Here is a 22,906-nt window from a genome sequence, read left to right as displayed (position 1 = left end):
GCTGGCCCTGCAGGCGAGCGGCCGCGGGCGCCGAGGGAGCCTGGCTGCTGCCCCCGGAGCCGTGCAACATCCCCTTCCTGCACAGGCGAAGAAAGAGGGGAGTTAATAGGCTTTCGAGTTAGACTTCTCCGGGATCCAACTCTGGCTTACCTTTTGCATTTCTCTGAACCTCAGTTTCCACTTCTAAAAAGAGGCGGGGAGGTAGCGAGGCCTGGCCGCAGTGCCAGCGGGAGGTCTGTTCCTTTAGCTGTGGGTAGGGTTTTGAGCAAATCTCTCATCCTCCCAGGCCTGTTTCCTTGTGCCCGTGGGGATGGTAGTAGTGCCAGTTTCTGCTTTGTGAGGATTAAGCAAAATGACACCTGTAGCTCCATAGTTGGTTTGGTACCGGGGATTAAACTCAGGACCTTGCTTTTGCCAAGCAGGTGCGACGCCACTGAACTACATCCCTGCTTCAAATGACCCTTGTAAATTGCCCGGGCACACTGCAGACATTTGGCAAAGGACAGCTAGCTTCATGCTGCCTGGGCCACCCTGAGAGTTCTGGGCGACTCCAGCCCCAGAGCAGTGCCTTGCTTGCTCTCTCCCTCCCGCTTTTCTTTCTTTCACTTTTCCTTCCCCCTCCCCTTTTTCCCTTTCCCTTTCCCAGGGATTCAGCCCAGGGAGTGCTGAGCCTCAGCCTTTTTTTACTTTTCTATTCTCCCTCTCTCTCTCTTTCTGGCTCTCGTTTCTTGAGACAAAGTGTTGTTAACTTGGCTGGCCTCCGACTTGTAATCCTTCTGCCTCGTCCTTCTGAGTAGCTGGGGTTACAGGCTTGTGCCATCATGCCTGGCCCCAGCCCCCTTTCCCAGTTGCTGCTTCTCCCTGAATGTTTACTTCCCACCCCCAGACGGAGTGGAAGGGCAGCCACGGGTGCTGGGCACACCAGGCGCCAGGCAGACGGGGTCTTGGAAAATGTAGTGGCCTGTGCTTCTTTTCAGAACGGTCAGGGGACCCAAAAGGATGGAGACACTTAAGTGAATTTGAAGTGGTGGATTATTTTGAGCAGGAGAAACTGAAAGCATGGGGTCAGAGTCATGAGGTAAAGTCAGGATGTCATTGTGTGGTCTGGGTCGCTGCGGCTGGAGGCAGAATCTGCTCTGGAACCCATTTGTATGAATTCTCTCCAGATCTTGACAAAGCTGCCTGGAGTCTCCAGCTGTGCATGGGGAAAGGATCTTTGAATGTTGCCATTTTGCTTGAGGGACCGTAAGATACCAGTCAAATATGGGTGGGTTTGAAGGGGCAGTTACAGTAGTCCCAGCAGGTCTCTCACCCTGCTTTCCTCCTCCTCCTGGGTCTGGCCAGCTTTGGGTTGGAGAACAGGCACTCTGTTCCTACCCATAAGGAGGCTAAGATGGGGCCTCTGTTGGGATATTGGGGACCAGAGCTCTTATTTCTCCATGTTATCAGCAGGGCAGCAACGGTCACAATCGGTGCGTGCCGAGTGGATTTGCAGTGAGTGGATGGGCCACGTGAGGTCCCTTCTGGGTGGGGAAGACCTCGGTGCCTTCTCCATGCCCCCCTCATGCTGGTGGCTCCCCAAGGCCTCTTTCTAGACTCCCTCACATCTGTGCCAGTCTCCTCTGTCCTCACCTCTCCTGGCCAAGCTCTCCGGATTTCTTCTGGGGCTGCACAGCAGCCTGCTAAAAGGGATTTCCATTTCCACACTAACCCTTGCCTCCTCTGCACGGCCAGCACACTCTTCAGGTTAAAGCACCCTCTGCCTCTGGCTGGCCCTTACAAAGTGCCTTTGCCCATGGGATCCCAGGAGATTCTTACACCTTGGGAAATTGAGGACTGCCTTGGATAAACTCTACAGCATGCAGCAAAGTTTTGGACCCAACCCTGATTCCCCAGCTTGTAGCTTCTTGATGGCTTTCCCTTTTTGTAAATGGGGCCCTTGTGAGGAATAAACAAAACAAAGTTTGTGCTGGGCTTGGGACAGTGGCCGCCCGGCAGAAGTTGTATTTATCCCTGTTTTATAGGCGAGGAAACAGGTTCTGAGAAGTTAGCAGCTTGCCGGGGCCCCTTAGCATGTGTGTGAAACGCTAGGCTTGGAGCTTGTCCTAGACCAGGTGGATGGGAGGCCAGGGACTGCACAGGACACTGACCCGGCCCTGTGGGCATTTGTGTGTGCCTAGGTGCCTGCAGGGGCTGTGGCAGGGGCTGCTGGTGTGGCAGCAGGAGACACCCTCCGAGTTTGACTTGGCCTATGCCGACTTCCTCTCTCTGGACATCAGCATGCTGCGGCTCTTTGAGACCTTCTTGGAGACGACGCCACAGCTCACCCTGGTGCTGGCCATCATGCTGCAGAGCGGCCAGGCCGAGAACTACCAGTGTGAGTGCCCAGCTGGCAGCCGGCCCCCTCTGAGGGCTTGGCAGTTTCTCTCCTGTCTGTGTCAGTAGTGTTTTTACCCTTTTCTACAGGCTGCTGAGAAAATAGGAGACCAAGCAGTAGGGAGTTGGTCTGGGTTCAAATTTAAAGTCACTCTCCAGCTGTACAAGTTTGGGAAAATACGTAACTTTAAAAAAAATGACTCAATAGGCCCCTCATTCCAGCACTTGGAGGCTGAGGCAGGAGGATCACTGCAAGTTCAAGGCCATAATATACCTTATATATATAATATACCTTACAGGGTTGATGAAAGGATTAAATGGAGGGATGCATATAAAGCCCAGTGCTGGGTACCTAATAAATCTTTTCCCACTCTTTTATATTGGTGAAATAGATGAATGGGTTTCATTTTGCCAGATTTGTCCATGCATATAAAATACTCTGAATATTTTCAAACTCCCTAGCACCCTGTAGCCCCTCCCTCCAAGTTTCATAAAAACCTTAATTATAATTTTTACTGTTTTGATGTAATGGATAAAGGATGCAGGGTACTTGCATATGATATGTAATAGGCAACGTGTGTTAGGAAGCAATTTATTGAGCACATTTACACACAAGGGTTTTATTGTGAGGATCTTCTGGGCCCGCCACTGTGCTGGGCATGCTGTAGTGAATGAGATATACAGAGCCTCTGCTCTACCCGGATGATAAGATCGTAAAACAAGGAGGGAGTTACACTAAGTGTGCTGAGTGGTCAGCAGAGGGAGAGGCAGCGGCAGAAGTTGGCAGAGCCTCATAAACCATGGGAGAAGTTTGTTCACTGCGCAGCCTTGGAAGGGAGGTCTTCCCGTAAAATGAAAGTGACTTGTCCAGGGTCCCAGGGCCAGCCAGCAGCCGAGGCCGGACTTCATCTACAGCTGATTCAGAGTCCAGGGCCTTCTCTTGCCCTTTACTACCCCCGCACACTCCAGGGCCCCTTGCCGTCCCTGCCACTATATCCCAGGGAACGAAGCCCTCACCTGTCATCACGTAGTGTAACTCGGGGGCGTCCATCTCTACTTCACACAAGAGGAAAGAGGTACAGACGGGTGAAGTGACATCCCAGGCCACTCAGCACTCACTCATATATTATTTTTTGTTTTGGTTTGGTTTTTGGTTTTTTGAGAGGGTCTCGCTATGTAGCCCAGGCTGGTCTCCGGAGTACTGGGATTACAGGAGTGTGGCACCACACTCAGTATTCACCTGTTCTCATTTGTCTGCCTTTTCTTTTGTACCGGGGATTGAACTCAGGACCTTGTGTTTGTGAGGCAGGCGGTGGAACCACTGAGCTAAATCCCTGGCTCATTTGTCTGTCTAAAGGTGGTAAATTTCTAGGACCAGGGCCAATTTGAGACAGGCTATACAGTATGTTGGGTGGAAGGAAACAGGTTTTTCTCAGTTTCCTATTTATTTTTATTATTATTATTATTTTTTGGTACCAGGGATTGAACTCAGGTCCTTGCGCTTGCAAGGCAGGCCACTGAACCGCTGAGCTAAATCCCCAGCCCTAATTTTTAAAACTTTTAAATTTTTTTGTTTTTTTTTGAGACAGGGACTTGCTATGTAGTTGAGGTTGGCCTTGAGAACATATTATGTAGCCCAGGCTGGCCTCGAACTCACAGAGATCCTCCTGCCTCAGCCTCCTGAGTACTGGGATTACAGGCATGGCCACCACGCCTGGCTCAGCTTCCAATTTAGCAAGCATTTATTATCTGCCTGGGAAGCCCAGATGAACAGAATTTTCCTACTATCTAGGAGCTCTGAGATAAGGAAATAGAAACTGTACTTTTAACTGTGAGATAAGACTCCAGGCAGAGGTGGATGGTATATTACAAGGACACTTGACTCAGCAGAGAAGTGACCTCAAGGGATATTCAGGATGGGGCTTTTGGGGTGAGGAGGAGTAGGTGTGGGAAATGTGCCCCTGGGCAAAGCTTGTAAGATCAGAGAATGCGGCATGCTGGGCAAACTAGGGAGAACATCTGACCTAGAGGGTGGGTAGTTGGAGTGGTGGCTGCAGCGCTGATGCCAGACTGGAGTGGGTTCTGGGCACAGAATAGGTTCCCGGTAAACCTCTGTTGGATGAGAGCGGTGGAAGGGAGCAGGAGAAGCAACACAGACATCCCAGCTTCCGTCCTTCCTTGGAGGCCCTGGTGCTTCTAGCCTGGGGTGGCAGTCAGGGTTAGGGGAAGACCCTGATCATAAACTTCTGGATCTTGGAAAATCAAGACCTGGGCCCAGGTCGTAAGTGGAGGAGAACTTCCACAGAGGGATGTCCTTCCTGGCCCTCCGAACTTCATGGGGTCTCCTATGCCCCTTTCTGACCAGGAGGAAGGAGGAGCTGAGATTGCTGATTTTCAGATCTAGGAAAGGCTTGGGCTTGTCATTCTTGTCACTCCCGACTGAAGTGGGATCTTCACAAGCAGACGGGCCACTTTCAGCAAATGACAGGCTATTTCTCAGTAAACAGAAGACAGTCTCCCCAGTGCCAAAAAGTCCAGTGATGTCTACACACCTGTGCTCACTGTCCTTGGACTCGATCATAAACATTCACCCCAGATTCCTTAGCCCCTTCAATACCTGTGTAAGCCCTACCTCCTTTCCCAGTTAGGCGCTAATTTCTTTCTCTCCTAGTGTTAGCCCATCCACTCACGGACGAAATCTCTCCCAGCTAGGTGCTGCTATCTCTCTCCCAGGGTCACCCCTCCACACATGGATGTAATAAACCTGGCTTTTCTCAGCTAGCTGCTAGAATCTCTCCCTGACTTTAATCCCCGGTTTTAGTCTCTGTTCACTGGAATAAACTTCTCTTTCAAAGCTCATTTAAACGAGTCGTTTCCCGTGCATCATCTATAACAAGCCTCTTCTGGGAAAAGAAAGAGTGTGGGCTTCTAGAGGATGCTCGGGCCTCGGGGTGCCAAATGCTAGGTGACTGAATAACACACCCCCTTACCCTTGAAAAGCATCACCTGAAAGTGAAGCATTGTGGGGTAGCGCTGTCTCCACACTTGATCCCTGCTCTGTGTTGGGTAGGCGGTGTGAGCTCCCTGAGTGTTCCCTGGCTGCCGTTTGCTCTTCCACAAGTGTGGATTCCAGTATCTCCCTCAGCGTGGCTAGGAGGGCCCTGCAGGTACCTGTGAGCCTTGGGGTGGGGGGCCAGGCAGGCTGCCCTCAGGGCTCATCTGTTTCCTCTTGCTCCGTGTAGGGTTTGGCGTCTGCACGTCCGTGCTGAGCATCTCATGGGCGCTGCTGGACTACCACCAGGCCCTGCGTACCTGTCTTCCCTCCAAGCCCGGCCTGGGCTGGCCTGCCTCTGCCATCTACTTCCTGTGGAACCTGCTACTGCTGTGCCCCCGACTCCTGGCTGTGGCCCTGTTCTCAGCCCTCTTCCCCCAATATGTGGCCTTGCACTTCCTGGGCCTGTGGTTGGTACTGCTGCTCTGGGTCTGGCTTCAGCGTACAGACTTTATGCCGGACCCTGGCTCTGAGTGGCTATACCGGGTGACGGTGGCCACCATCCTCTATTTCTCCTGGTTCAACGTGTCTGAGGGCCACACCCGAGGCCGGGCCACCATCCATCTGGTATTTCTCTTGAGTGACAGTGTTCTACTGGTGGCCACCTGGGTAACCTACAGCCCCTGGCTGCCCGGTGAGATCTCATTACGTGTTTGTCTGGCTGTGGGAGGCATCTGCTTCCTTGCAGGTCTGGCTGTGCGCCTTAGCTACTACCGCTGGCTGCACCCTAGTTGCCGCTGGGAGCCTGATCCGGTGGATGGAACCCGGGTGGATGGGCGCCGGAATCTCTTTCCTTGTGAAAATCATCAACTGCTTTGGAACAGGCGCATGACTCAGTTGGCATTGAGCTTCTTCCCTAAAGCTAAGGATGAGGGTGTTTTGCCAGGGAAGGGAGAGGTGAATGGGGTCCTTTAGCAGTGTAGACCCAGCTACAGGGGTTCACTGTGTGAACAAGATGAGAAGAGCTGGGCCTAGAGGGTCACGGGTGCTGATTATGCACAAGCCACGTTGGCAGGAAAGAGGACTCATTTTCTCCTGAAGCAGTATAGGCGGTGCACCCCAAACTTCACATTGTTGGTATTTTCACCACTCCAGCCACTTTTCCAAGTGGTAGAAATGCTGTCCCACCCCTTGGTTCTCTACCCCAGGTTAAATGGCCCCAGGAGTTCTCCAGACTCCTTCCCAGCCCCACCCCATTCATTTAATTTATTCAACAAATGTTTACTGAAAGCATTGTATGTGCCACGAACAGCATTGTAACTTTGGTACCAGCTGCCACCTAGCTTCATCCCCTACCCGACTGAACCAGTCCTGGGTAGGAGCTCAGTGGTGGAGTCCAGGACACCCAACTGTAGACTTTCAGCCCTCCAGGGTCTCCATACAGCTGGCCCAGCCTCTGTGCCGCTCTCCATGGGCTGCCTTTCAACTAAGTGCCTTGTAGACCTGTGGTGTGGGCCATGCACAGCCCGCTGAATATTTTTATTCTTTAGCCAGTGTCCCTCCTACCTCAGAGTCCGTGTTAGATGAAGACAATGTGTGTGTCACTGCAAGTGAGGACACGTGGTACATGTTTGACAGTATTATAAGGTTATTATTAAAACCTCATAAAATCCTCCAGTCTGTGTCATTTAAGCCTACCACCATTCCCGGAGAGAAGAGGCAGGGACCTGAAATTCTTTGAAATTGGTAAAGGCCCTTGGAGCAGACAAGAAGGCTGCCTTAGGCGTGATTTCTCATCCTCGTTTTCAGTTCCAGATGCTGAGTGGACTCCGGTGTATTCTCTTACTACCATCTGTGCTGCTGGGCCTGACAGGGGTAGCCATAAACATCTTTGGGAGTAGGAAGTGTGAGAGACCAGGTAGAGGATGGTGTCTTTTCTCATTGCTGGGACAAAATACCTGACCCTCAACAAATTAAAGAAGGAAAGGCTTGACTCAGTTTGCAGAGGTTTCAGTCCATAGTGAGCTGGCTCTAAGGAAGGCGACTTGGCAGAGGACAGGAGGCAATGAAGCAGCAAGCAGCAGCAAAGCAAGTCTCTTCTTTTTGCCCATCAGGGTTATAAGCCTTTTGGATGGTGCCACGTACACCCAGGGTGGGCCTTCTCATTATCCACACCCAGGGCAACACTAAACCAGTCAGTGGACTAATCCAGTTATACCTTTAGCCCATATTCACACACCCTTAATCCACATTCACACCTTAGATCCAGCCACCTCCAAAAAGCCGCTCCTCTGAGTACACGAGGCTTTGTGGGGACATCTAGATAAAAGCCGTAATAGATGGCCTATTAAGAGAATGAAAAGGTTCCAGTCACCACTGTGATGGGATTTAGGATAGTCAGTTCTATTCATTTTTGGGAGACACCGTAAACAGGATAAATATTTATTGTATCAGACAGTGTAGTGCTAGGAAGGTGAGAGGGAGGTGTTTTCATGTTGGGAGTGACAACTCTAGAATATCCAGGGAAGCCTCCCTGAGATCCCACCCACAGTGAGCTGGTGAGCTGTGTCAGCAGTGACTAGTTTGTGGCCTACAAATGGGATAAGGAGCAGAGCCTGGGGTCGCCACTGGTGGCTTGAATCATCAAGGGAAAGAATGTTGCAAGCATTAGAAATAACCCCCACATCTCGTTTTCATTGTCTCATAGGATATAATTACCTCATAAAAAGTAGTTGATGTGACAATGAAATCAGGCCAAATCAAAGGAGGCTTGGTATCAATTTGTCAGTTTTTATTGCTTTTGTGGTTTAAGCTCAACACAAGTATTAACTTCTCTAATATTAAAGTTCAGCACATTTGACAGCAAATGAAATCTCTTATTCCAGTTCTAAACCTTAAAAAGCAATGTCTCTTAGAAAACAATTCAGAAATAAATGCTTCCTCATAAGTTAAATAAACATTTCTTTCATTTTCCCATATATATTTATTTATACCAGATGGTTAGCTTTTACTTTTTGAAGTTAATGACCCAGTTATTGAAAGGGTAACATCTTTCTAAAAATCTCTTCACAATACACTTGAAGCTCTGATTAGGACTCTACATAGGTTGGGCAACCGGGCTGACCTATTCGGAAAAGACAACAGGAAAAAACTGTATAGAAAATAAAAATTTTATTTTTTTCAAGTTTATAAGATAGTTCCCATTACATATAACATTATGGTCAAGGATTCTACAGCCACGAATGCCCGCAGTCACATAAATATATCCAAACCCAATCAATGCCTTTTCCTACCAACAGAGGCATCTGAAGTCCAGAGGGAGTCACATTGGGAGACGTCGTCCTTCCTGGGGTGGCTCCGTCAGTGCATTAGGAACTCGCTAAGAAACCCCGCTTGCTGGAGCTGGTGCAGAGCAGGGGACGGGGAGGACAGCACACTGGTGGGCCTGAGACACAAGCAGGTCTTCCCTCTCATGGTTAAGGTGTTAGAGTGCTCAAGAGAGGGCCTGACGGTGCACCCGTGGGGGAGTGGAGAGCAAGAGGAAGCCCAGCTCCCTCTCCCTGGTCTAGACCACGGCTCTCCCACAAGAGGAAGCCACTGTGCTCTGCTCGGTCAGTTCAGTGGCACTGACTCCCACTCAAGGTAGTGAGTGTTCCAGCTCCATGCCCTACAGCTGCAGCTTGCCAAGGAGATTCTACCTGGGTGCTGTGAAGCTGTTCGTGTAAACTGCGAACACACTGTGGCAAGAGTCTCTTGGGACACTAGTTTTGCCTCCCAATTTGCAGAGCAGAAGACAGGACCGCCCCCACCCCGCCATCAAAAGCCTACACAGGAGGTGCTCATTCTCCTGGCCACCACCAGCTGCCCCAGGGTACAGAAGAGTGATGCTAAGGCACAATTTTACATTCGAAAGTCAAGCCACCACTTATCCACTTATCCACATGATACCTCTAGAGCCACTACAGACAGCCCTGGCCGAGACATCCAGGTCACAGCTGGGACAACCAGAGAGAGTATAGGGTTGAGGAAGGACTCACTGGGCCAATCTCACGGGCTCTCATTCCAGTAAAGGGAGCCACCTCTTGCTGAAAAGACCCACAGTGCAACAGCTCTTGGTGCCACCTGCGCCAGGGAGGAGGAGTGAGGAGAAAGGTAGCATTCCCTGACTGCCCTCTGACAGCCAGGACACCCTGCTCTGTCTGCCCTCTGAATGGGGGTGGCAGCTGCTGGAATGGTGCACAGGCTGCTCTGCTTAGAGAGCCTCCTCGCCTCTCCTGGCCAAAGTTCAAGTCCCTTTTGAAAAGAGCTAAGCTGAGAAGTCAGGACTAAAGGGAAAAAGGCCGCTGAACAGGAGTCCAAGTCATATACTAATGAGCCGCCTGCTGTGTGCACGACGTGCATGTGTGCGGGGTACCACCGTGCAGCCCCACAAGCCCGGAGCCCAGCACCGACAGGTGGCTTTGTGCAGGGCAAGAAATGGTGGTAATGGGAACAGGGGGCCAGTCTGAGGCGTGAAAGAGCTAAGATGGACCCTCGGGCAAGGCAGGGCAGCACTGGGGCAGCTGTGCTGCAGTCCAGGTGGGTCTGCCTCAGACTCCCCTTCCCTCACCTCACTTGGAAACGCAGCTGAAGAGGTGACCCAGTGATGCAGTTCCTCTCCCAAAACTTCCCTGTTAAACTGTAAGTCGTGAAGCACTCTCCCGTCAGCTCTGAAAGGAATGTCTGTGCCAGCCTGTTGCTGTCTGGGTGACCTGGCTACCCAGTGCAGCCACCTCTCTGGGGATAAGCAGTCAGCTGGGGTCGGTCAAAGAGCTCGTCCTCACCGAGGACCACGGCTGCATCTCCGAGGTGTGTACACAGCAGCCTGTCTGTGCTGCAGCTCCTCAGCTTGGGCAGCTTTATCTTACCTGAGCAGGTGCTCAGGTTGGTCCTGGAGGCAGCAGCCAGCACACAGGGCTAGACTAGAAGGCTGGGACTAGGGCCCAGGCCTCTGCCCACTTCCCAGGGGGCATAGAGGGAGCCAGCACCCTCATTTAGTTAAGGAAGTCTTTCTGATCTTCTGATTTCCCATTTCAGAATGGGATTTGAGGAGTGAGGTGTTCCATGGGAAACTGGGTTTTGATCAGAGCAGTTTGCACTCTTCCAGGCAGAGATCTGGGTGAACGGATGCCTGGGATACCCTGACTGTGGCTGAAGGGCTTCCTGAAAGGAAGTCATGAGAAGCCTGTTTTTAGACTTTATTTGACTCCTTGAGTCCAGGGGCAGGGAGTGGTCAGAGCTGCATGGAGAGGGATGTGAGGTCAGAGGGCAGCATCTGCTAGGACAGAGGAGGCTGCAGGGTGAGCTTCTGGTGGGGAAGGGTGCTTCTCTGTAGGAGGAAGAGGTGGAATCTTCCTGACTCAAGAGCCAAAGACCCTGAAATTCCTAAGAAGCCTAAGTCCCTTCTTTCCAGTTTGGAGGTGAAGCCCCCTGGCACACAGTCTCCGAATGAAGAGTCACGCTGAAGGCTCTGAATTGAAAGGAAGGAGTTTCCAGGGTGTGCTGTTGGGTTATGGGGAAGAGGGACTGGCAAGGGGACTAAGGCTTCTAGGATGGGAACTGCCAAAGTCTGAAGTTCAGCAGTGTCCAGTGCCCCACAGGCAGAAAGGAACATTTGAGAGAGCGGACCACTGGAGCAGCCAAGGAGATGCTATGGCCACAGAGAGGTATTTCCAATATTTCATTTACTATTTCCACAGAGACTTTCTATGTCCCTTTCTTGCTAGAAAAAGAAAAGTGAGGAAAACTTCAGAGGCCAGACCCTTTACCTATTATAACACACACTGCGTGGAAAGAAGCGCTACAGGTAAGGAGGTCTTAGACTTCAGGAGATAGGAGATGTTTTTATAAAACTGCTGATTTCTCCTATCACCATTGGTGAAGAGGCTGGCCATAGACTTGAGTCCAACTCTGCCCCAAGAATTTCCTTTTCTTTTTCTTCATTTTTTGGAAACAAAATAGAAGAATTAAAAGCACTGTAGTCTACTGTTGTCTCTATCCAAATGTTTCCTGCATCTGTACAAGGATGAACACCGAGCTGCAGTTCACTCTTAGCAAAAATTATAGCTGTTGGTTCTGATTGTGTTCTCGCCAGCATTCCACGGAGAGAAAGACACGGGGAAGGGGTGGGTGAGAGAGAGGGGAAGGAGAAAGGAAAGGGCAGGGGAGAATGTTCCAAGTTCCCAGTTGGTTTTGGCCTCTGGCTCCCTTCAGGAGTAGAAAGGAGCTTACAAGGAAGGCTCTTCATTTCCAGTTCTTAAAGAAAATCAAGCTCCAAAGCCTGGTGAAGGGACACTAAGTCGCCGTGGTTTGTGATCCTCCAGAAAGGCATGTTGTGCTGGAAGAGAGGGAGGACAGCAGGTTAACCCAACTTGTTTCTGGGGCGTATGTTCATTCATAGCCCTTCCTCCTCGAAGTACTTGGTAACTTCTCCCAGCTGCCTCACAGTATTGTCATGAGGGTGACTTAAGTTGTATGTACAAGGACTTTTTATACATTATAGGACACTTTATCAACGTGAGAAATTTTTATCAGGCTTTAGTGGTAACTCTGTGCTCTTGACATATACTTATTCCAGCTATATATAAGGTCTTCAGGATCAAATAAAAGTGGCCAAGATAAGAAATTAGATAGAAAATTTCTAACACTAATTTGTTAGAAAAATGGTAAAAGTATAAAAATCTTAGCAATCTGTTGTGCATCTGTAGTGTTTCCTTTCCTTCTCCCATTTTTATTTAAAGAAAAGATGTCCCTTGTAGAAGATTAGTGTTAGTGTAAGTCTACATTGTCTTGCAGACAACTTCCTGTAACTTTCAGAGCTACAGGGTCTAAGTCTTGTCCATGTCCAAAATGTAGAACAGATCTGGAAATAATAATCTCATCATATCATATGATCAGCATCTTGTTAAGAAGACTGTGCTTGTTCTAAACCACAAATTCTAAAAGGAGAGCTTTAATAAACCAAGTACTACAAAAAAACATGCTCCGTGAAGTTAAAGGCTTTTCTGATTATCTTGTTCAAACTGGTTGTTCAAGTTACAGTGCTGAGATCCTAGAATATAATTCTTTTGACAGTTTTTTTTTATGGTAAAAAGACAAGGAAGCAGACTTCCTGTTATGCTCAGAAGTGCCAGACTAGGATCAGTATGTAAAAGAGAGAAATGTTTGCTCAGGGGAAGGAGTGATACCTTAACAGCTCTGTAACCTCATGGTGGAACAGGGTACCTGTGAATCAGTCCTTGTCCTTGGCTATACTCATGTAGTCTTGTTTTGTTTTTGAGACAGGGTCTCACTGTATAGTTGAGACTGACCTTCCCACACAAGGAGGGGTGGACAGAATAAAGTATTAGGAAAATTTCCAACTAGTATTTTACTTTTTTTTTTTTTTTGCAGTGCTGGGCAATGAACCCAGAGCCTTGTGCATTCTGGGCAGGTGCTCTGTCAGAGTTTCACTGCAAGCTCCAGTGTATAAACTTTATGGTAGGTGGGTACAGACATCAGCTTCCAGATGCCAAGACTCTCTGTTCTACTATTTCCTGTATTACAAGGAGGTGGATGATGTTGGTTGGGACCAGTAGTGATGGTGTCACCATGGAAACAAACTTTTGAGGGCTCAAAAACGGAGGACTTTTTCTACAGAAATAACTGCCAATTGATTATATATATTTTTCTTCCCCAGAATCTGAAGCCTGGAAAAATCAGAATAATTTGCATTTTTGCAGTTAAGTAGGATGTTCCCGAGAAGGCAATGCAGATGACAATGGGAATCTCTGTAGCAGGGCTCCAAGCTTTTAAGATTCTTGAGTGGCAGGGAGGAGGGGTAGAGGAGGATCTAACAACTAATAAACTCTACTTGGAGAAAAAGTGCTTAAAAAAAAAAGAAAAACAGAAGAGGAGGAAACACTACAAATGCCTAACAGACTGCTAATATTTCTGTACTTTGCTATTTTTCTAATTGCTTGATGCACACCACTTAGGCTGCTTTCTTTATCCCTGATACCTGCTTGGCTGCAATTTCTTCATCCCGTCCATCTCCAATCACCACATATGTGACTTTCTTTCCAAACCTTGACACAATTCTTTCAAAGCAGCTCTCTTTACCTGACAAGAAAAACAGAGTTGCTGTTAGGATAGTCTTTCTCCTTTTTTTCCCAGTACTGAAGAAAAGGACTGCTGCTAGGTTTACCCATCTATATTCAGCCAAGGTTGCTGGTGAGGAGCTAGGGAGGCAGCCAGAGAATCTAGTAGGTCCTTCACCCAGTGAATGTGAAACTATGCCACTGTGACAACAACTACTTTTTTAAAACTTTCATGTTGAGGATGAAATCCTCATCTTGGCACAAGGTTATTTCTTAAAATGGCAGGCGATGGGGTGAGACTGTGTGAGAGCTGAGCCTCACCTCTCTCTGGCTCTTCATCTTCTGTACATTAACAGCTTACAAAGCAGTTGTTTTTTCATTCTTTCATTTAATTCTAAAAATAATCTATTGAGATGGGTACCATTCCCCACTTTACAGATGACAATGGGACTACAGATTTAGTGACTTATCCTAGATCCCAAACAAGTTAGTAGCTAGAATTTGGACTTAGCTCTCCTGACTCCAAATCTAGTTTTGAGCCCTTGTGTAATGATTTTTCTTTTATTTCTATTTATTATCATTTTTTGGAGACAGGGTCTCATTATGGACTCTATCCTGGACTTGAACTTACAATCTTCCTGCCCAGCCTCTCAAGTAGCTGGGGTTATAGTTGTACACAGAAGTGAATGATTTCTTCAGGGAAACATTTTAAGGTGGGAAAAAGAAGTGGAAGCTTAAGGCCTGGATTTCTTTTCAGAGATAAGTTACAAACAAAAAGCTATTTCCCTCCAAATTCTATTTTCCAGACATGGTCCTGGCCATTCAGTGGGTCATGTGTCTTTTAGGGGTATAATCCCCAGATGGGAACTAAGGAAAGTGACCAATTAATATGACAGCAACATCTGTCACAAGAATTTCCTTACTACACTCTGTGGCTGTAACTGAGATACTGCACCACTATGACTGACCTTGGGAAATGAATGATTTAAATCCACTGCAGACAGCCCTGAACTTGATGTCAGTGGATCAGAATCAAATCCCACCTGGAACTAACACCCAAGACTTGCACAGATAGATGATGGTTCTGTGGGAAAGAAAACTATTTGCATAACTGAAGGGAAATTATATCCCCTACTCTTTCTTTACCATCTCTGTCCTTCATTTTTCTCTGCTCCTGCCTGCTTCTTCAGTTAAGCAAGGCCCTAACTGTTTTCTTCTTCATCCTGCTCCATTAACCTCAGTCTTCCTGCTTGGCAGATGCAGGGACTTAACACCACTCGGTTCCTGTGTCAAGATAAAAGTACCCCTACCTCAAGACACTTGACTGCCACCTGCTGGAAAGTGACTGTAGCACATATACAAAGCCTAATCTAAGGACTACAGCAAGTTCCAGGCTTGAGAACTTTCACAGATAAGAATGGACCTTGCATTAAGAGCATTCACCGATGTGAACAAATCTCAGGAGTAGCTCACGTGTGTGCTGGACACTGTCACAGTTGTGCTGCTGTGTGCTTACTGGACAGTGCTCAGCCAGGGTGCAGGATGTCCGGAAGCAAGAGGAAAAGCAGTGGTGATGTGGAGGGGACTCTAGGAAATGCAAAGCAATAACCATGGAAACAAAAGTGCAAATAATTGAGAGATGAGACCGAGGCAAAAAGATGGTAGATGTGACTTCATCATCTTCCCCTACTCGCCCTCCTCCAGTTACTACTCTCCTCATCAGTTCACTGCATGAGATCCCCTAGATCAGCTGTACTGCACTACCATGTTAAGGTAAGTGTAAAAGTAAAGGTAGTTAACAGTATTTGTGAGTGCATTTGTTTTTTTTATGTTTTACATTGTTTATTTGTGTCAAAGGTATATGAGATTCATTACGTATGAGTGAATCTGACTTATGAATGTTCTTCTGGAACGCAACTTGTTCATAAGTCAGGTACTTACTGTAGAAAGGTTTGTTTGTTTTTTTTTTGAGACAGGGCTATGCTATGCAGTCCAGGCTGGCCTTGAACTTGCAATGATTCTCCCACCTCAGGAGTGCTGGGATTACATGTGTGAGCCACCATGTCTTGCCTTACTGTATAAAGGAATGAACAAGAACCCCACTTCCACACTCAGAAGTCATTTTGCTTGGCACTTCTGAGCAACTGCAAATGTCTGAAATCTATGGCCAGAGTGGCACCCCCAACCAGATGGACCAATGTCCTAGATCAAACACTAATCCACTATGGGTTTCAGTCTTCTACCTGGAACACAAAGCTAGACTTAGGAGCACTTAGGTGCTTTCAGTGCTAATGTTTCATGGTAGCATAGCCATTCTTTATACTGCTATGCAGAATTCAACTATGTTTCCCGAGCTTACAAATGACTCAGTGGAAGACTGTGGTCCACGTGTTGAGCTACAACTTAGTTCAAACATTAAATAATTCAATAGTGAATTCTTAGTATGTTCAAAGCATCAGAGTTTTTTTGTTTGTTTTGTTGAGACAGGGCCTCACTATGTTGTTCAGTCTGGCCTTGAACTTACTAGGTAGCCTAAGCTGGCCTCAAACTCATAGTTTGAGTTTTTCCTCCTGCCTCAGCCTCCTGAGTGCTGGGAATACAGGTGTGTGCCACCACGCCTAGGTGAAGAGTTCTTTGTCTAATTCCATTCCACCCATTACAGCTTTATAAATTAGGCTGACCTCTGTCAGAGCCACAGGCTAATATGATCCATCTATCGCAGTGGTGGCAGACCTATGGCCTATGTGCCACAGCCAGCTGCTTGTTATCGCTGAAAACTCTGAAATGGTGATGGCAAACGTATGGCACCTGTGTTTTCTTTTAAGACAAAAGATGTTAAAATATGTGTTGTTTCTAAAACCTCAGTGTTCAGGCTTAATTTCAGTGTTGGCACTCTGTGATAAATAAGTGGGTTTGGGGTTGCAGTTGGGCACTCATCTCTAAAAGGTTTGTCATCACTGGCTATAGAAGAGAACTTCTGACTGGGATTTAAAACTTTCCTAAGACCCAGCAAAAGGAACATCGCTTTTAGGGACAAAGACACAGAGACATTTTCATTGCCCTGGCATGCACTGATCAGTGATGAAATACACGGGAGAACACGTCCCCTCTGAACGAATTAAGAGACTAAAAGAGTTCTTAACAGCCTGAGGTGAAGTAGCAATTATAGGACTATGGACACAAAAACATGACTCCAAAGTTGGCAAAATACTTTCTTTTTCTTTTTTTGGTACTAGGGATCAAACATGGGACCCTGTGCTTGTGAAGCAGGCAGCAGAACCACTGAGCTAAATCCCCAGCCCTAAAATACTTTCATGTATCTCTCAAAAGAACTGTGGATATGTGCTTTCTTGTTCAGGAGGATGAAGCCAATGACAAGTCAGTTTACCCAATGTCCAGCACTGAAACTAGTGAACCACAAGACCAACCAAACCTTTGGAGAATAATTAGTTCCTGGGTTCCCTCTAACAAAAGCATGGCTGATCAAAAACAAAACAAAAACAAACAAAACAATAACAACAAAAAAACCTAGCCTTGCCTAGCAAGCACAAAGACCTGAGGTTTGATCCCCAATGCTAAAAACAAAAAGCATGGCTGACACTTTGATTCTGAGAATTCTTTTTTTTTGGGGGGGGCGTTGAGACAGGTTCTCACTACGTAGTTGAGACTGACCTGGAACTCACTATGTAGCCCAGGCTGGTCTCGAACTCAGCGATCCTCCTTTGAGTTCGGAGTGTGAGTTCCAGGCACCACCACGCCTGGCTGATTGAGAATTAATTCTCTTTTACGTCCAAGATCACAGCGTAACCACAGAACTATATACATAGTCCACCAAAAAAATGTATACACATCATGAAGAGAAAATTTTGTATAAATATTTTAATACTAAATTTACTGAGTCAAGTGTGGTGGTGCACACCTGTAATCCCAGCAATTGGGAGGCTGAGGCAGGAGAACTGCCAAGAGTTCGAGGCCAGCCTGGACTACAAAGTGAGTTCAAGGACAGCCTCCTGTACTACAAAGCAAGACCCTGTCTCAAAATACACACACACACACACACACACACACACAAAAAAAAAAAAAAAGACATCATGAGATTAATACAAATTAACTTTAACCCCTACAATTACAAAAGGTTCTCAAAGTGGTGGCCATTAGCTTCCAGACATTTATGAGTGCAGTGAACTGCTGAAGTGTGTATACAGTTTTTTTTGGAGAACTCTATATTTTTTCATGGTCTAGGGATTGAACCCAGGGCTTTTTACACATTATGCAAGCACTCTACCACTGAACCACATCTCCAGCCCAAGAGAACTTACACTTTTGAAATCATTTCAGAGGAACTGAAACAGTACCTCCTCTCTTGTTCCCCTTGCACAGTTCTGTGAAAACCTCAAACCTCCTGCTGGTTACCATGGCACCAGGTCCCACTGCAGCCTCACAAAGTAGCTTTGGATGAAATAAGACTGAGGAAAATCACCAAATAAGCACACTTACTGTCAGAAGGAAGAAAATCATTTCTATTAGCTTGATGAGCCTGTGGATGCCAGGACTCAGTATTGTGAGCACTCCAGAAAATCTACCTGTCAGGAGCGGGGGCTCAGAGTGAGTGCTCTGGGCTTCCATGAGGTGCACAGTAAAGCAGCAGTGGCGACAGTGATCTGAAGGGAGCTTTCAAGCCCATTCTCCTGGTACCCTCGCCCTTGTAAATGAGACATTCAACCATATTAAAAAGCATGGAGAATAAGAAACCCAAATACTTGAATACCTACCTACTACCAACTCAGTTTTGCCAAATCTTCACCATTGTTTTAAGATTAAAAAGCCATGAATAAGATTACAGACTTACTTAAAATTTCCTAAGTACCTCTGAAAAGTACACATTTAAAACTTTTATAAAAATATTATGTAATACTCTACATTGTCTATTTGTAATTTTTTTGTATATGTTCAACACTGGTTTTTATATTCATCCTCATCATTTGAGTTTATTCACTTTTTTTTATTTTTTTATTTTTGCAGCACTGGGGATTGAATGCAGGGCTTTTCACATGAGAGGTAAGTGCTATTTCACTAAGATATATTTCAGCCCTAGTCTTTGCTTTTAACTGTAATATAATATTCTATTGTTTGACTTTCTGTTTATTTATATTTTGCTTATAGACAGGTTCACAGACAATTTTTTTTCAATTATTTCCTACTATAAACAAGGCTGTATCAAAAAAATCCCTGCAAGGCCAGGGATTTAGCTCAGTGGTTCTGCCGCCTGCTTCGCAAGCGCAAGGACCCGAGTTTGATCCCTGGTACATTAAAAAAAAAAATCCCTGCACATGTCTCATTATGCACGTGAGAATTATTCAATGGTAGGGATCAACAAATTTTTTCTGCAAAGAATCAAAGAGTATATATTTATATTTCAGGCTTTACAGGCCTGATAGTCTCTGGGGCAGTTATTCAATTTAGCTATTGCAGTGTGAAAGCAGCTACATAAATGAATGGGTAAACCTACGTTTCAGTAAAACCTTACAAAAACAGGCAGGAGACAAGATGCGGCCCATGGGTTGTAATTTGCAGACCTCTGCTCTGAAGTCTGTACATGTGTGTACATATATGGAACTGCTTGATCAACTGCTTGGTCACATTATATTAGGCAGTAATAAACTGTTCTCTAAAAAAGGTTACATCTATTTTCAATCCCACCTGAAGAGTAACAAAGCTTAACAGACTTTACACTAGATTTGAATTTCTGTCTGACAGGAGAGAAAAGCTCAACATTTTAAATCTGCACTTCCTTAATTTGCATATTCTGTTAAAAAATTTTCATGCTTACTGGCAGTTTGGTGTTTCTTTTCTACAAACTATTCAAAAGTTTTTGCCTATTTTTCTGCTTATTTTTCTAGTTTTTCCCTCTTTTTTCTTTCTTCTTTTTTTTTGTACCAGGGATCGAACTTGGGACCTTGCACTTGCGAGGCAAGAGGCAGCACCACTGAGCTAAATCCCCAGCCCCTTCTATTTTTGTTTTTTAAGACAGGGTCTCGCTATGTAATTCAGACTGGCCTTGAACTCACAGCGATCCTCCTGCTTCAGCCCAGTTTTTGCCAATTTTTCTACAGGCAAAACTGATTATTTGCTGATTGGCATAAGTTCTTTATAGATTCTGTATATTAATTTTCAAATGTATTCAAAATATCTTCCCCCATCTATGCCTTAATGACTTGTTTTTAATAATATCTTTTGTCTCATGTAAAAGATATTTAAAATCACACAGATACTCTTCTATATTTTATTCTGAAAAAGTTTTGCTTTCCATGTCAAGTTCTGAATCTATCTGGAATTTATTTCTGCAAATGGAAGGAAGGAAAATAACTGTGCCTTTCTTCCATATGGATAATCCAGTTATCCTAGCAGCAATGACTGAAATAGAGGATTTTGTCACTATGTATTCCTAGTGCACAGCAGCAAGACTGATCTGTGTAAATCAGATTATGTCACTTCTCTTCTTAAAACCTACATTCTACAGTATCTTTTCCACCCTTTCCTTTAACCTCTTGGACCCTATTCTTACTATTCTTTTCTTCCTTGCACATCCCTGAACGTGCCTCCAACCTTTTCCATTTTTTCCTTCCTCTTCTTGGTAGGTCTTTCCTCAGATACGGACTAATGGCTCACTTCTTTCTTTAGGTCACTGTTCAAAACACACCTGTTCATGGAGCCCTATCCCTAACTTAAAATGTAGCAATCCTATGGGCTGGGGAGGTAGCTCAGTGGTAGAGTGCTTGCCCACCAAGTACAAGGCCCTGGGCCTGATCTTCAGAGCTGCAAAAAACAAACAACATGACCCTAACTTGTCTTCTGATGTTTTTATCCATGGAACTTGTTACCATCTGCTATCTTTTGTTTCTCTATGGACTGTGTCCTCCCATTAAGGGCATCCCCCACCATGTATCCCCAGTTCTTAGAACAATGCTTGACACATAAAAGGGGGTCAGTAAATGTCTGAAGGAGAGAGAGAGGAAGGAAAATGTTAACAGGATCTGATGGGCTCATTTATGATCTCTACAGATGCTGGAACATTAAAAATATTAGATGCATTTTTTAGTGGAGAAAGCTGATCAACAGGCATACAGTAGATGAAAAAATAACCAGGGCTCATCTTTAAACTCCAGGGAAGTAGGGACTATACATACAGAGTGAAGGGACAGGGTAAGGGAGTGGCTGCCTTACCCCTCTCTCCCTGGATCACATACAGCACACAAGGAATAGAGCGGGACAGTCTGGCTCTTTTCCAGCTGCACAAACTTGTTTTGTATAAACTTGGGGTCAAGTAATTCACTCAGTACTTACTAAGAACTCATCATTTCATGTACTTATTAAATACATTTGGGGGAGTTAAAAAGAACCTTGATCTACAGTTTCATTTGATTTTTGCAACTTGCCTCATAGATTCTTATTTCATATGAGAAAGCGGAGGCTGAAGAAAAGGACATTTTGCCTATGATAAGAGCTAGTGAGTGGGGGAGCCAAGAAGACTTGAATCTTGGTCCTGGATTTCACGTTTCAAACCTGTGCAAAATGTGTCTAACAGCCAGATGCAGTGGCACAAGCCTGTAGTCCCAGCTACTCGAGTGGTTGAGGCAAGAGGACTGCTTGATTCAAAGAGTTCAGGGCTAACCTGAGCAACACAGTAAGATGCCACCTCTTTTTTAAAAAAAGCATAACATAAAATTTACTAATTTAACATTTAGTTTTTTAAAATCAAAGTTAAAAAGTACATAACATAAAATTTATTATGTTAATAATTTTCAAATATAGAGGTCAACAGTGTTAAGTATTCTCACATTGCTGTGCAACAAATTTCCAGAACTTTATCATCTTGCAAAACTGAAATTCTAGATCCACTAGACAGTTCCACACTTGCACCCTCCTAGTAACAACTATTCTTTCTGTTCCTATGAGTTTCACTACTTCAAGTCCCTCATATGGAGAATCATACAGTATTTGTTTTCTTGTGACAGCCTTATTTACTCAGCATATTATCTTCAAGGTTCATCTAAATTGCAGTATGTGACAGGATCTCTCCCTTTTAGGCTGAATAACAGTTCACTGTATGGGACACCACATTCTGGTTATACATCCACTAATGGACACTGGATTGTTCTGCCTCTTGGCTACTGTGTATAATACTGCTATGAACCTGTATGGATAAGTATTTCTTTGATATCCAGCTTCTGGACGTTTGGACACAACTGAAAACTATGAAACTCAATTCTTTTGGGTATTTCCCCAGAAATGGGATTGCTGGATCATACAATAGTTCTATTTTTAATTGTTTTGAGGGACCATTATACTGTTCTCCATAGCAGTTGCACCACTCTAAAATCCCAACAGTGCACAAAAGTTCCAATTCTCCCATACTTTTTGCCAACACTTCTTATTTTCTGTTTTTTGATAGGAATTTTTAAGTATATAATTTAGTCTTTGATTTCTAACCCAGTGTTTTTTTTTCTATCACACTACATACTTTCTGTGAGAAAGAGAAATTTGACATGAGGTAAAAATAGATTTCTAAGCTAGAAATTATGTTCTTTCAAATACTATAAAAGAAAGCAGCATATTTATGTAATTTACTAGCTGTGAATCCTTGAGCAAGCAATGTAACTGCTAAGTCTCAACTGCCTCATCAGAAACATTTGATGACTTATATGGATAGTGCTACATATACAAGCTGAGTAGAAAGTTTTATTGGAAAGCCAGTGATGAGAAAAAGAATAGAAACCATACCAATTTTGGTAGCACTATAGATGTTTTCAATAGGAAATATTTCTCCTAGTCCATAAAGGAGAACCTTGGCCAGGGCTGGAACCAGTTGGGTGGTGGTGATCAGAACATTCACACAATTCTTTCTAGAAGGGAGGAAGGAAAAGAAAAAAATGGTAAAATGACACCAACCTGGAAACAAGAATTCAAATGCACCGAAATCTAGGATTTAACTATTAAAAATTAACTTCAAAGGGCCTAGTATTTATTATTGTTCAGTTATTACTCTTATTACTTCAAGTTTTGATTTCAATTTAAAAGGCACAAATCTTGTTTTGTTTGTTTCTTAGTGGGCCCAGAGAAGCAACTTAATTCATCTCTTACTTCCCTTCTGACCATTCTAGCTTAAGTTTTTCTTTTCTTTTTCTGGTACCAGGAGTCAAATTTAGGACCTTGTGCTTGCCCCACAGGCATGGCACCACTAAGCAGCATCCATCTGACCATTCTAGCTTATTGTAACTTGGTAGCAAATACCACCAACTCATATTGTTAACATCAAAGTTTAGAAAACAACAAAGCCGGGTGTGGTGGTGCATGCCTGTAATCCCTGTAATCCCAGCACTCGGGAGGCTGAGGCAGGAGGATCACAGTGAGTTTGAGACCA

The 22,906-nt window shown here is 45.3% G+C and overlaps 2 protein-coding genes and 1 long non-coding RNA gene across 5 annotated transcripts in view; 2 read left to right on the top strand and 1 right to left on the bottom strand.

The window, feature by feature from the left end:
• Positions 1–1,414: 1,414 nt before the first annotated feature.
• Positions 1,415–7,041, top strand: Xkr8 (XK related 8). The gene is made up of 3 exons (XM_010632483.3): positions 1,415–1,746; positions 2,181–2,377; positions 5,619–7,041. Exons 1-3 carry the CDS (start codon positions 1,565–1,567, stop codon positions 6,341–6,343), a joined length of 1,104 nt encoding a protein of 367 aa, XP_010630785.1. The 5' UTR covers positions 1,415–1,564; the 3' UTR covers positions 6,344–7,041.
• Positions 7,042–8,200: 1,159 nt separating this feature from the next.
• Positions 8,201–22,906, bottom strand: part of Eya3 (EYA transcriptional coactivator and phosphatase 3) — a 97,930-nt gene continuing 83,224 nt past the window's right edge. For 2 of the 3 annotated variants that reach the window (XM_010632519.2, XM_010632510.2), the window contains exons 16-18: positions 22,267–22,388; positions 13,407–13,507; positions 8,202–11,744 (exon numbers count right to left, since the gene is read on the bottom strand). In XM_010632519.2, coding sequence (XP_010630821.1) covers positions 11,664–11,744; positions 13,407–13,507; positions 22,267–22,388 — 304 coding nt within the window. In that variant the 3' untranslated portion in view covers positions 8,202–11,663. Of the gene's footprint in view, positions 11,745–13,406; positions 13,508–22,266; positions 22,389–22,906 lie in introns of all 3 variants that reach the window. The other variant, XM_010632503.2, reaches the window with a different exon arrangement.
• LOC117287363 overlaps positions 14,088–22,906 on the top strand; it is a 12,462-nt gene continuing 3,643 nt past the window's right edge. Inside the window, exons 1-2 of the long non-coding RNA XR_004518674.1 lie at positions 14,088–15,258; positions 18,508–18,543. This is a non-coding gene — a long non-coding RNA (uncharacterized LOC117287363). The remainder of the gene's footprint in view (positions 15,259–18,507; positions 18,544–22,906) is intronic.

This window comes from Fukomys damarensis, unplaced genomic scaffold, assembly GCF_012274545.1.
Source record: "Fukomys damarensis isolate Sample0158 unplaced genomic scaffold, DMR_v1.0_HiC HiC_scaffold_23, whole genome shotgun sequence".
NCBI classification, from domain to species: Eukaryota; Metazoa; Chordata; class Mammalia; order Rodentia; family Bathyergidae; genus Fukomys; species Fukomys damarensis.
This window is presented reverse-complemented; position numbering and strand designations above follow the sequence as displayed.

Bases quoted from the DNA above. Each gene is read 5' to 3' on its own strand.
- Xkr8 (XM_010632483.3), top strand. From the start codon at position 1,565: ATGCTGGTGGCTCCCCAAGGCCTCTTTCTAGACTCCCTCACATCTGTG. The intron at 1,747-2,180 runs GTTAAAGCACCC...GTGTGTGCCTAG, and splicing joins ACGGCCAGCACACTCTTCAG to GTGCCTGCAGGGGCTGTGGC. The intron at 2,378-5,618 runs GTGAGTGCCCAG...TGCTCCGTGTAG, and splicing joins CCAGGCCGAGAACTACCAGT to GGTTTGGCGTCTGCACGTCC.